General features: G+C 38.6%; 1 protein-coding gene and 1 long non-coding RNA gene across 2 annotated transcripts in view; both read left to right on the top strand.

The window, feature by feature from the left end:
- csmd3b (CUB and Sushi multiple domains 3b) overlaps nucleotides 1-12,973 on the top strand; it is a 487,110-nt gene that overhangs the window by 247,240 nt on the left and 226,897 nt on the right. The window contains exon 7 of the mRNA XM_077195799.1: nucleotides 3,511-3,588. Within this exon, the coding sequence (XP_077051914.1) occupies nucleotides 3,511-3,588 (78 nt within the window). The remainder of the gene's footprint in view (nucleotides 1-3,510; nucleotides 3,589-12,973) is intronic.
- On the top strand, nucleotides 9,732-9,942 carry LOC143702617 (uncharacterized). Its single transcript, XR_013190472.1, has 2 exons — nucleotides 9,732-9,805; nucleotides 9,844-9,942. It is a non-coding gene; the product is annotated as an uncharacterized LOC143702617 (long non-coding RNA).

The following is a 12,973-nucleotide window of genomic DNA, read 5'->3' on the forward strand; positions in this document are numbered from 1 at the left end:
TGTTTTGTCACTTGCGGAGCGTCTCATTTGCAGGTCTCACGTCAAATGATTTATTTAGCATAAACCTTTTAAGTAGAAATAGGTGCCAGAGCAAATTTCCATCTACAGAATAATTGACTGAACCTTTGGATCTGGGCGTGCCTATGTCAATAGCGTATTCAAATTAATGCAAAATAAGTTCGCGTTGAAATCTTCTAGTGCTTTTTCGAAATAAGTTTTTTATTGGTTTTTTATTTATTTATGGTGATGTGCTGATCCAGTGGGTGGTTAATGGATGCTCAATAATGAAAGTGAGGTTCCATTAGGTGTTGATAGAATGATTCCATTTTCAACCGGATACTGTGGGTGTATTAATCACCTGCCATTCTGAAACTGCATCCTCCTGGGTCCGGTTTCACAAAGATAGACTTCGACTACGGCTTAGATATAGTAGATAGTCAGACTTCAGATAGACATCTAAATCAGACCGTCTGACTATCTTAAGTAGGACTACACTGCAATGCATTCTGGGTAAAATAAGACACTTTTCAAAACAAAAAACATGGCGGATAGAGTAAACGCATTCAACCGCTCAGTGCAGTTTACCCCAGTGGAAAATATGTGTTTGTTGGAGGAGTATAACAGTTACAAGGACATTTAACTTGGAAAATTTTGCGGAGAATGTAGTAACAAGAAGAAATGTTTCATTTGGAAAAAGATTGCTACGACAGTTAACAGCGTTAATCCGACCGTTGAGCGGAGCTTTAAAGACGTACAGAAAAGAAAAGTCCTCATTATTATATATTTCCAGTAGGATATTGCGGTCCCTAAAAACCCTTTCCCTTCTCATAGCTCTCTCCATAACGTCGTCAGCAAACCACAAATTATGAGCCATTTCCCCTTTTCTTTTGGCTGTTTGTAATGTAACTGATTGTTACTGCTGGTTGCCAAGGTAAGGTGTCAAATTTTTTTGGTCTAAATTAAATTTTACTAACACTATAGACCGGTCTAAAATAGCTTTATACTCATATATATATACATTTATAATGTTTAAACGTGTCAATTTCAGGAAGTACTTATGGGTGACTGTCATAATTTTGGCATAATACTGTTGATTACATACAGTATATAAATTCAACTCAGTATAAATTCAATCCCATCCAATAAATCCAATAAATTTCAAACTCTTTGAAAATTTGAATTATACATGTTCGCATATGACTATAGTGTGATTGAATAACTTACTGTATCTGTGTAAAGTTGTATTCAATCTATCTACTTCGGTGACTTATATATGCATGCATATTTTATATGCAAGAATACCAAAAAGTTGCTGTTTACATGTATTACCACCTCTAAAATGTTGGTTTACTCTAGACTTGGTTTACCCTAATCTTTATAGCTCAAATAATAAACTGTTTTTTTACTTAGTAATTCATCCTAAACTTAAAATAATAATAATAATACACGCTTCTGGATACTGGTATTGCTGCGACTGTGATTTGATTGTGAACTTTTAAAGAAAAAGATTCTTATATTCTGTGTCTAGCAGCATTATGCCTCAAATAATGTCTATAAAACGCATTGTACCCAGACCATTCCTTTAATTATAATGTTCTTTGTACTTTGAAATGATGATACATCTCAGGAAGCAAGAGAAATTGGTCGTTTTAAATCCAGGAGAGGTTAATTGGCCAGTTTCAGCTATAATAACTAGTGCAGTTTTGCTTCAGAGTGGCTATAATACATAGTTTTGATCTGCTACTTCTGACTTTTTGCACTGACAATTTGATATACTCTAGAGCTGATTCTGGTTGGATTGAGGATCACAATTATTATCATTATATATATATATATATATATATATATTATTTTTTTATTTTTTTTTAAATAGAGATCACAATTCTGAAAAGACAAAAAAAAATCAATTTTTTTAATGATTCAATGACTCGCCTATAAATATACTTTACTTGTTTGGAAGAATCAGTGTTTTTGAACGAATCTCGTGCATGAATGATTCAATGACTATACAACGATTTTTAAGAGCCACTTGCCGCCACCTACTGGTGTAACGATGTAATTGATGCAATCTTTATTTGAAGCTCCAAGTTACTTTCAAAAGGTGTTTTACTCTATTATTTATCGCTATTGTAGACATCAATGTTTATATTCCAACTATAAACTTTTATCCCAGGACCTCTGTGATAATTTCAATTATTGCAAAACAGAAATAATGACTCAGTGTGGCTAAAAATACTGTTTGTGAAGCTGTTTCATATCTGTACATGCAACTGCTCTCTCTGGTTCAGAACACAGATCTGAATGTTTGCTGTGTTCGTACTTGTCAAAGGTCAAATCTTTGTCATCAAGGAATAAGATCGTGTGGATGTTTAAGATTATGTAAGGGTGGGCAAACATCGTATTTCATTCATATTCTGAACTCTCAAATGTAGGCCTCTTTTCAACAAAAATGCAATCTTTATCTCTATAGGAAGCTACTGTTGAATATGCACTTACACAAAGTTAAGAGCTCTACCATGTTATCTTTTTCCTGTATCATCCACTTCAGGACAAAAATGCACTGCTCTGTGATGGGAAACACAGTTGTTTTCTATGTATCTTCATAAATCCCAATGCCAAAAATGTCACAGATGCAAGTGTAAAATTGCTTCTAGTTTTGCTTTTGCTTCTAGTTCCATGTGTTCAAAATATTACTTACAGAAGAATTTACTGACAGAAAATCATTCCTATATAACATAATTTATGTAAGCTCTAATTTCCGTCCCTGTTCCCGAGTTCGAGTCACTGTCACATCACATCACCAGGGTTCATTTTCAGGTCTGTGTTCCCTTAACTAATGTGACGACCAGGAATTGTTTGTGTTGCTTTGCATTCATTAAGCATTTATTAGTTAGCTGATTTAATGACATGCACCATTTACAAAGGGCAAAAGATGCATTAATGCTGAGAAAGCCAATGTTTTCAAATATTCAGAGTGGACTAGTTGTTATTATTATGAATAGGTTTTTCATTCCCAACAAGACTTCTGTTTGACCTTTGACATGCTGGGCTACATGCTTGTCTGGATTAGCCCTAAGGACCGTGCCATTTGTCTGTGCATGTCCAACAGCCCCTTTCCTCCCGTAGGAATACCTTGGCAGACGTTTGTGGCCCAAACACTTCTGAGAGGCACTTCAGACAAAGTCTGCTTCACATCCAGTGGTGTAGACATGCAGCACAAGCTGAAATCTTCCCATTGTCAAGGTTGACAACTGAACAGAAGTCCTGTCCCCCACCACTCCTTTATTAATCTCACTTTTTCATTTTATGCCCTTGCCTTTTATTCAACACATGTCCATATTTTCAGTTCGCAGAGCACTTTGGAAATTGCCGACGCTGCTATACTTTTCTGCTCTTCTCTCTCATGCGCTTGATGATGGTTTATTTTTTCAATGCTGACAAGTTTATTTATAATCTGTTTCACCTGATTTCATGTTTTTTTTTGTTTCATCTTTATTCCCCTTTAACTAGTGAAAAGGTCTGTAGATTTCAAATCTAGAGGAGTAAAATTATTCCCTGGCAAAGACAACAGCAACAAGTTTTCTATCTGTGAGTCTACCCTTTGTTACTATTTTATGGTAAATCTGTGTTACTCGTCTGGAGTCGATTACAGCAAACAGTGACCGTAAGATCATTGCAAGATCATCTCGTGCTGATGAGCATTCATCGGCAGAATCACAGATGAATTTCAGTTCCCAGGAAAATCTCACAAGCAGAAGTTTCCAGGCGATTTACTTCAACACCCCTCTGAGAGTTATTTCCTCAAAAGCATGAATGGCGGTTTACCATAAAAAATGTGATTTGTACCCCATAATGAGGGAGTGACCTTGTGGCTTGTGATATGGTCGTAAGTTTTTGTATATGGCTGCAGCGGAAGCCCTTTGGTCTAAGAGGTTATATTTATTTAAATTATGGATTTACTTCAGTATAGAAAAAGTATGTAATGTAGCAGACATTTATGAGCATCGTTCACTTAAGCATAATTACGTAATTTGGTTAAACAAGACAGCGACATGAAACTCAAATTCATGTTTCTTCACTTTAATGTCCCAGCATGCACTCCTATGTCTCTGTAACATTCAAAATTGGCGTTTTATTTCAATGACTGCTTTGTATGTATTCAATTATTAAAACAGTCGTGCTAAAATGGAGCCAGTCCTGTAGATATAAAAAGCTCTTATGATTCCCTAAATCAGGGGATTTCAAACTTTTTGTGCCTCTAAATATATCATTATATTATATTTATATGATTGTATGGAATAAATAAAATATAAAGGCAGATATGTTGTCATCTACAAATAGTAAGCATGATATTATGAAGACAAACACAGTGTCTGCGTAATAATTTAATTTAATGTTTTATATTGTTTTTTATATTGTACTAAAGAAAAATGTAATTTTAAATATTTATAACCCTGAAAATAAACAGTTTCAGTTTAATTCAAATGTTTTTTTTATAGTGCTATATAAATTAAATCTGTATTTATATTAATTTTTATTGTATATTTTTTGACACGCTCTCCTGGGCCCCAGTTTGAAACCCCCATAATAAAACATTTCCTTGTAAAATGGAGAAGGACAGATTGTTTTATGCCATCCGGTTAGAATAGATTTTTTTTCTGAAAGAGAGTCGAGCAAATGAACTGAAGATCTGCAGCCACAGTCACTTGAGATAAACTAAAACAGCATGTCTCCCATTGACCAAATATATAAAAACCTGCAATGATCTCCAACAGCGTCATGTTTGTTTTAATTGACTCTTTTATTTTGTTTGGTTTGCTTGTGCTCTTCTTATTTTCCGTTGAATGTATTTGTGTTGTCAGTGAGTGCCATGTTTTTCGATTTCGGCTCATTTTTTTTCATTGCTTTATTTGTGGATCGTTATCTGCTGATATTGCTTGCATGACCAATCTCCCTTGCCATTTCCAAACCAGCAGTTTCTCTGTCCGTCAACAACACAACACAGTGAGCAATGTTTGCACCCTGCGGTTCTAATCTAGTTCCCATCGTGAAAGTTATCAGACTAGATTGCAGCTGTCAAACACGGAAATATCCACTATTTCATTATTTTTCTTGTAACTTGCATATTGTTGGGAATAATGCACTGTGAGCAACCCTTCCACAATGTCTGCATTTTCCGTTAGAAGAAGCTTTTAATGCTTCCATTAGCCTTTTACTTGTTATAGCTATTGAGGGAATTTGAGGCCTTTTAAGCCTTTAGTGTACTTCGGCCATGGCGTAATTTTCGTCGTCAGTCGGTAAGCGTTCAACAGCGCAAGATGAATGTTGAGACTGAAGAGTCCACTAGATGGCGATATGCACAGCTGTGATGTACTGTGCAGTAGTCAAAGAAGAGTGTGTAAAGAGCAATACAAAACAGCATATTCTTCTCCAGCATTTTTGTTTTGTGATTGAAAAAAATATGATATGGGAGGAAAAATTATTCTCTCGCAATTTTTTTCCGTTCCCCTATGAAACTTTGCGTTCACTCGCACAACTTGTAGTTCTTTGTGAGCAAAGTTTCCCGGGGACCAAAGATTTTGTAAGCGAATGCAAAAGTTTTGCATGCGGGAGGGCAAAGGTTTTGTGATCGAACACAAAGTTTCTCAGGGGGAACGCAGAGGTTTTGCGAGCAAAACGTTTTTTCAGGGGAATGCAAACGTTTTGCAAGAAGACGCTAAAAATATCGAAATATTTTTTTTCCTCCGATCTCATATTTTTTTCATCACCATGTACCTTTAAGGGCTACTTATCCATCCGTGCTGATCAGCGTTTGAGTTTACTTTGAAAGCTGTACGAATACGAATGTGCTTGAGAAAAATAAAGTTTACTCGGGACTTTAGATGTAGTTTGAAAACATTCTGGTGAAAATGTGCTTTAAGAATTGCAAAAAAATTCTCAAACTCATGACACAGGCAAATAAAAAGCAAAAAGCAAATGCTGAAAATTGCTTTCAGTACAGTTTAGCTTTTGAATTTGAAAACTAAAGATACCCGCACACAAACTCTATATTTATAGCGTATTGTGAGACATACCTTCAGGTTGAGGGTCTTTTGTTATATTTATACACTGTAGAGCTGGGTATAATGGTTTAAAGTGCTTCTGGCACTGTGTCGTTCATAGATCCCTATTAATATGACCTTAAACTGAACTCTGTACTTCAGGTTTACTGCTTTCATATCAAGTGGAGAAAAGAGAAGTGATTCCCCTCTAATGCTTTTGGAATATGTTTTAAATATGTGCTTCTGAAAGGAGTCCATCTTGCTTCATTGTTAATGCAACTTGCCTTGTTGCGTTCAGAATGTGGTGTTAGAAACCAAATGAGCCTAAGGCGTAACATTTCTGTGTGGAACAAAGTGTGTTCATATTATATAAATGTTGGATTTCCATGACATCATGCAGTTTATAGAATTAAGACTAAAAGTTTGCAGTCCACTAAGCAATCACTGACCTTTTAGGCTTTTATGTAGGGAAATTTCAAGTTACTTTTAACGTACGTTTAAACGTATGGAATAAAACATATAAAACACACACAAAAGTGTATACATATTATAACATCTTCCTACCAATTTAGCATTCTCCTAGGTTACTAAGGCCAGATATTTACCACCTTGTGTTACTACTATCAGCGCAGAAATTGTAATTTTGAGTTCTGAACACTTAAAATTTAATTCAGAAAGATTTCACTGCCAAATAAGTTAATTAAACACACCCGTTTTAGTTATGATGCCAAAACATGTTGTTTTAAGTAATGGTAAGTTAAGATAACTTGATTTTTTCTATTAATGACAACATTAGGGTTTACAGTGTACGTTTCTAAACATGTGTGGTACTGCGCCTTTAGTTATATATAATTCTGTCTGTTTAAATAAACTCTCATAATCAAAACATCGACTAATATTTGTTACTTAAAATGAGCTATTCAATACTATTTCTTTTTTTATAGCATATTGTAACTTTAGAGCACTTGCTTGCTTTTATTTTTTCACATTCTAAATCTATAAACAGCTCAGCTTAACCATAAAATGCTTGCAGAGATTTAGGCAACATGGTTACAAGTTCCATACTTGTTTCTCAGAAAAACACCACAGCCAGTTGTTCTACTTCGTAATGTGCGTTGTGTGTCCTTGTCAGAATGTTTGTTTTTGTTGTGGTCTGTGTGACTCCGCCCACTGCCAAATTAACCAATAGTATTTCGACACTCCGGGTTGCCAGTTGGCAGAAAACACAGCGCATTGCAGCCATGGAAGCCAGAGATGGCAAATTCTACACGACCCTAAAAAGCCTTGGATAAAAAAAACGTAGATAAATCAACAGATCAACTTACAATGTAAAGGCCCGTTCACACCAAAAATTATAACTATAACGAAAACTATATGTCAGCCCACATCAACACACAGTATCGTTCTGTTTATCTTAAGCTGCAGTTTTTGTTGTCTGCCGCTTTAAATGTTCGAGCTTGTTACATCAGGGTGGATTCTGATTGGCTGTCAATGTTTTTATCGTTCATAAGCTGAAAAAAACATTTCTGAAAGTGATTCCAACGATATTGTTCTCTGTGCCGTTGTTATTATTATAGCTGTGGTGTGAAATTCTTTTATATTTAGAATTATTTTTAGAACTATATCTTTATCGTTATAGTTATCATCCTTGGTGTGAACATGTCATGACTTAATGTCAATTGCAAATGTCATGTCAAATGTCATGTCCTCAATCTGGCAACCCGTGTGAGTGTCGAGTCTGAGGAAGAGGAGGAAACCACTCTCTCTAACCCATTTCTACCTCTAGCTATCAATATTACATACTGGACCTTTAAGTATTAGCTTTCAATTTTCAGTAATACTCCAGATCTGCAAAGTGGATTTTCCAGTAGAGCTTTTTTTAGTAAAAATGTTTTTTAGTGTGTAGATGTATTTTTTTCTCTCTTAAGGCTGATCTTTAATTATGAAGGCCCATATAATTGGTTTCAACATATTGATTGTTTGCACCAGGTATATCTATGTTTTACAGTCAAACCAGCTGGTATATTACTTTTTTTGGCTATATGAGAATATATTTTGTCAGTAATTTGGCATGACACCATGGATGCACATTGATCATGGAGTAAGTGAGTGCATGTGACTGCATGCTTGTTTGCTTGCTCACCCTGCTTATGTGTTCACCTGAACGCCCCATATTTCCTGACGCATGTTGGCGATGTCCTAGAAAGGGCATGAAGCATTGAGTATATATAAAGCTATGTTTTATTTGTGATTTGTTTATGCATTGGCCACATGAATTTATTAAAAAATAAAATGCGCATAATAAGGATTTAATCAGAATTACATTTCTTATTATTAAAAAACACTTTTTCTTGTATACCAGTCATTTCCATATCACAGAGTAAAGAGAGTTTAGCTAGGAATGTGTGTGTTTTGAATCTATGAATGTTTGGCTGAATGTGTGAGATACAGTGTCAAAGGAGTGTTTCATCAACTGCGTGTGTGCGGGTATGTATATGTCTGTGTGAATTAGAGGGATGCAGAGAAAGAGAGGCAGAGGGAATGAGAATAACAGGTCTCACAGAGAGTTCTGCCTCTCTGACTGTCGATTGAGCTCTAAAAGCCCTGCGGGTTTCATACTCCACTTGCCTTGAATGTGAGAAAAAAAGGCAACTTTTCTAAACATAGCAGAGGAATCATTCTAAAGGATGACCTGGGAAAGAAGAGCACTAAAATAACCCCAAACTTGCAGAGAAAGGCCTAAATTCTCCCAGGCTGATGGATGGTGAAAACTGCAACATGATGCTTCAGCTCAGAGCCCATTAGAAGAGAACAGCAAGTTAAACGCCAAGACAGTCCCCTGACCTCAACACGTTTTGATTTATTTATTTATTTTCACACGGCCAGTTGGGTCCTATTAGTTTTCTTCAACAAAATGACGCAGTTGTCAACCGACTGTGTTTTGATATATGAAATAATAGGGAAAATATTTGTTTATTTATGTATAGTTGTATTAATATTTTGAATTTGCTTTTAGTTTTTAGTTTAATTTGTGTCTCATCTTTAATAATTTTGTCATTTTATTATTTTCTTTTTTTAAAATATTGCAATGTAGGTTATTTTTTTATTTCAGTTTTAGTATTTTTTCAGTTGCTTCAACTTAAACTTATTTCAGTTTCTATTTTTTGTTTAAACATTTTCAACTAATATTTTATTATTTTATTTATTTTTCAATTAACCTAAATGTTCCCTTTCGAAGGGAACTCAACAATACGTCAACGACGCTATGGGGAACGCCTCATGCGTGACAGGTGTCTGAAATCACTATCAAATCACGTCAATCATATTGACCGGCGACAGCCCGTGAATCATTAGCGTGAATGATTAACGTGCGACCTGGAAGTATAAAGGGGCGCCTTGCAAACATGACAAATCATCTCATCGTCTTCAGGGACTGTCTGTTTGAAAACGCTATTCAATGAAACGGTAAGAAAATTAAATGTACAGCACACGAGTGTGCTTTTCTTGCCTGGGAGAAGAGCGCGCACGGGAGATTCTCGAGGGAATCCTCTGTGTGAACTGTGAGCGTTTTTCTCTTAAAACGCTCGCTCTCGTCTGGCCCTCTTCTCGAGTGAAGGGGGCTCAACGTCTGGTTCTCATGGTCCCGCTCGTGCCGAGGCAGAGCGGCGGCTTGCATCATGGGCTTCCAGATAGAGCTCGTCGATCATCTTGAGAGTGCTGTAAACCTCTCAGATGATTCGACGGCTGACGAGGGCGAACTGCAGGTCGATGACGAGGATTTTTCACCGACGGTTTCCTGCAGTTGCTGCTCTTCAGGACGAGCAGGAGATGGCTGAGGAGGTTTATAATCAGGTAGATCCTGAACCCTCTCAGCCACCCTGCCCCGTGTATGCAGGTCTGGTGGATGTTGTGGGGCTGTAGCTGCCATGGCAACGCGCTAGAGGAGAGACCGCTCGCGGTAGGCTCGGCGATCGGTTTCTCCCCGGCCATACACCACCAGCTCAGGGAGCCTTCCATTCCTTCCTGATCTTCACACGGAGATCGAGAGGGCATGGAAGAGCCCATGCTCTGCCCGTATTCACTGACATCAGCGGGTTAATTTCGCTGATGTTGATGGGATCGCAGAGCATGGGTATGTGTCGATGCCGCCCATTTGACGAGTCGTTTGCAAACTATCTCGTGTCTGGGCAGGCGTCGACACTGAGAGCACCAACTCTGCCATCCAAACCGCTAAAGACAACAGCGCGTTTGAATGGCAGAGCATACACGGCAGCAGTTCAGGCTGGTGCTTCCCTGCACACCATGGCGGTGCTGCAGGCATACCGGGCCGACCTGCTGCAGGATCTCGACCAGGGGGCAGGGTTGTCCCCTAAGGCAGTTACTGAGCCGCGCCGAACCACGGCTCTTGCGCTCCGGGCCACCAAACAAACTGCTGCCACGATCAGTCGGTCGATGGCGGCGATGGTGGCCACGGAGAGACAGCTTTGGTTAAACCTGGCCGACGTTGAGGAGAAAGAGAAGGACTTTCTCCTCGATTCATCGGTTTCGCCCTCTGAACTCTTTGGCCCCGCCGTGGAGGCGGGGCTTGGGAAGTTCAGGGAGGCGAAGGCGCGCTCAGCTGCTTTTAGGAAAAAACCTACATACCGCTGAGATCCGGTTCCACGCCCAGGCAGGCGGGAGGGCCTGGCCCTTCACGATCTGAGGACCGTAGACAGGGCCAGAGAGCCAGTGTCGCCTCTCGTGCGCCCCCTCTGTGGAGGAACAGGGCGCAGGAAAGGCGTGACTCCCGCTAGAAGAGGGATCTGAGGGAGGTTATCCAGCACAAGCGCATACAGCGTCGCTGATGGATAATCTCCCCGGAGGGCTTCATTAAAAAGAGAATCCAGCCCTCTCCTCTCTTCTGACTCCCCAGACGTTCATTACATCAGGCCTGGCGCTGGGCCTATGATAAGAACGATGTTCCAATGGCCCGCCTAGGCTTGGTTAGTAGAAACGCCTCTTTCAGGCATGTAAAGTGGTGGACCCCAGGTTCATAAAGAACTATCTGGCGAGTCTTCACTCCGCACGCCGCAGGTGAGCTGCTGGTCTTTTCAAAGAGTACTTTTTGTGATTAAAAAATAACATATCTCTCTTTACAGACCTCGTTCCCTGTATAGAGTCATGGGGTCATGTCAAGGTAATAAGGTAAGAGAACTTTATTGGATTATCAGGGCCCTGAAGTTCCCCGTTGGGTGGCCAGAACGGTAACTGTGTTAGCCTTCGGGCTGCTAGCCACCTCAGGGTAGAGTGGTTGGTCTCTCTCTTTAAATTGTTTTACTTAGAGTGTTGACTGACGCTAGAGCTTCAGATAGATCTTATGTCCGGCCCACAGGTCCGTTTTGACTTTTTCCTGAGTATGTCGCCCCTTGAGCTCTGTGTGGGTTTTCATTAGGCTGAGCGATTCTGCAGCCCTTTGTATGGAATAATACAGACTATATTCTTTAGTAAGGCTGTGGCTCCTCCGAGCCCTCAGATAGATCTATGCTTGCAGGCTGGCCCTCACCAGGGCCGCCTCTGTAGCTGGCCTAGGCAGTGCCAGGGATATTAGAGGCGCTCTTCTCCCAGGCAAGAAAAGCACACTCGTGTGCTGTACATTTAATTTTCTTACCGTTTCATTGAATAGCGTTTTCAAACAGACAGTCCCTTCAGACGATAAGGTGATTTGTCATGTGTGCAAGGCGCCCCTTTATACTTCCAGGTCGCACGTTAATCATTCACGCTAATGATTCACGGGCTGTCGCCGGTCAATATGATTGACGTGATTTGATAGTGATTTCAGACACCTGTCACGCCTGAGGCGTTCCCCATAGCGTCGTTGACGTATTGTCTCGTTCCCTGTTCTCAGGGAACATAGGTTACAGTCGTAACCTGAGACGTTTTTAATAGTTTTAGTTTTCTGTTACGGATAATAACCCTAGATAGGTAGCAACTAGTTTAGTTAGTAGCATCAGTATTTTGAGTTATATTTATCAGTAGCTCAGCATAAGTTAATGTAATCTGCAGTTAAGATGTTTTCAAAATACTGTAGCTTTTAAATTACACTGCATCTGTAAATGTAAAAAAAAAAAAAAAATTCTTTATCATTATTTTTCTTCTGACTGAGAGGCATAATCACAAAGTCGACTAAACAATACAATATAACAAGATATATGTCTAAAGCAGATATTTAAATGCACTTTTACTTTTGGGCCTTTTCAGTTCTTAGAGAGTTCATGTTGTTCAGTTATAGCTGAAGAGGTTTCAACAAATTTCATCACTGAAGGTAGAGGAATTAAGCTACATCAGACTATAACTGGCCACAGATTCAATCAGAGTAATAAATGGTCCTGCAGAAATCATGACTAACTGACATTGAAAAAAAAAGGAAAATTGATAAAATCACGATGCGTTTTTACGAGGGAGACGAGAGCGAATTATCTGGCTACAAAGACTTCAGAGTCTGTAATTTTGGGCATTTTAATCAAATTTTAAGTGTTTGTTTTTTATCAACACAGGCTCACATCCAAAAGCAGGGCTGAATTTGTTCAAGCTTTCTCCAAAAGGCATCCGGTCAAGATATCAGTCCACCCGTCAAAAGGCCATATCTGTCCCGCGTCGCTGAATGCCTCATTACACCGCAGATGTACACAAAATTGACGCTTTTGTAGACAAAATTACTATAAACTGTCCCAAAAGTTAACCAAATGTACTAAAATGTTTTGTGGATGTATTCTTTTAATTCAACAAGATATCTAAATAATGCCTTTATTATTTTTCTTGAAATTTTGAAGGCATTACGATTACAGTTAGGATCTGAGTTATAATTATTCCTCATTTTTAATTTTAATTACAAAAAAAATAGTAATTCCTAATTAAAGTTATTTATGTACACACATGTAATGGCCATATATGGT

Source organism: Siphateles boraxobius, unplaced genomic scaffold (genome assembly GCF_051911475.1).
Source record: "Siphateles boraxobius isolate OS27281-9 unplaced genomic scaffold, OSU_SipBor_1 35, whole genome shotgun sequence".
NCBI lineage: Eukaryota > Metazoa > Chordata > Actinopteri > Cypriniformes > Leuciscidae > Siphateles > Siphateles boraxobius.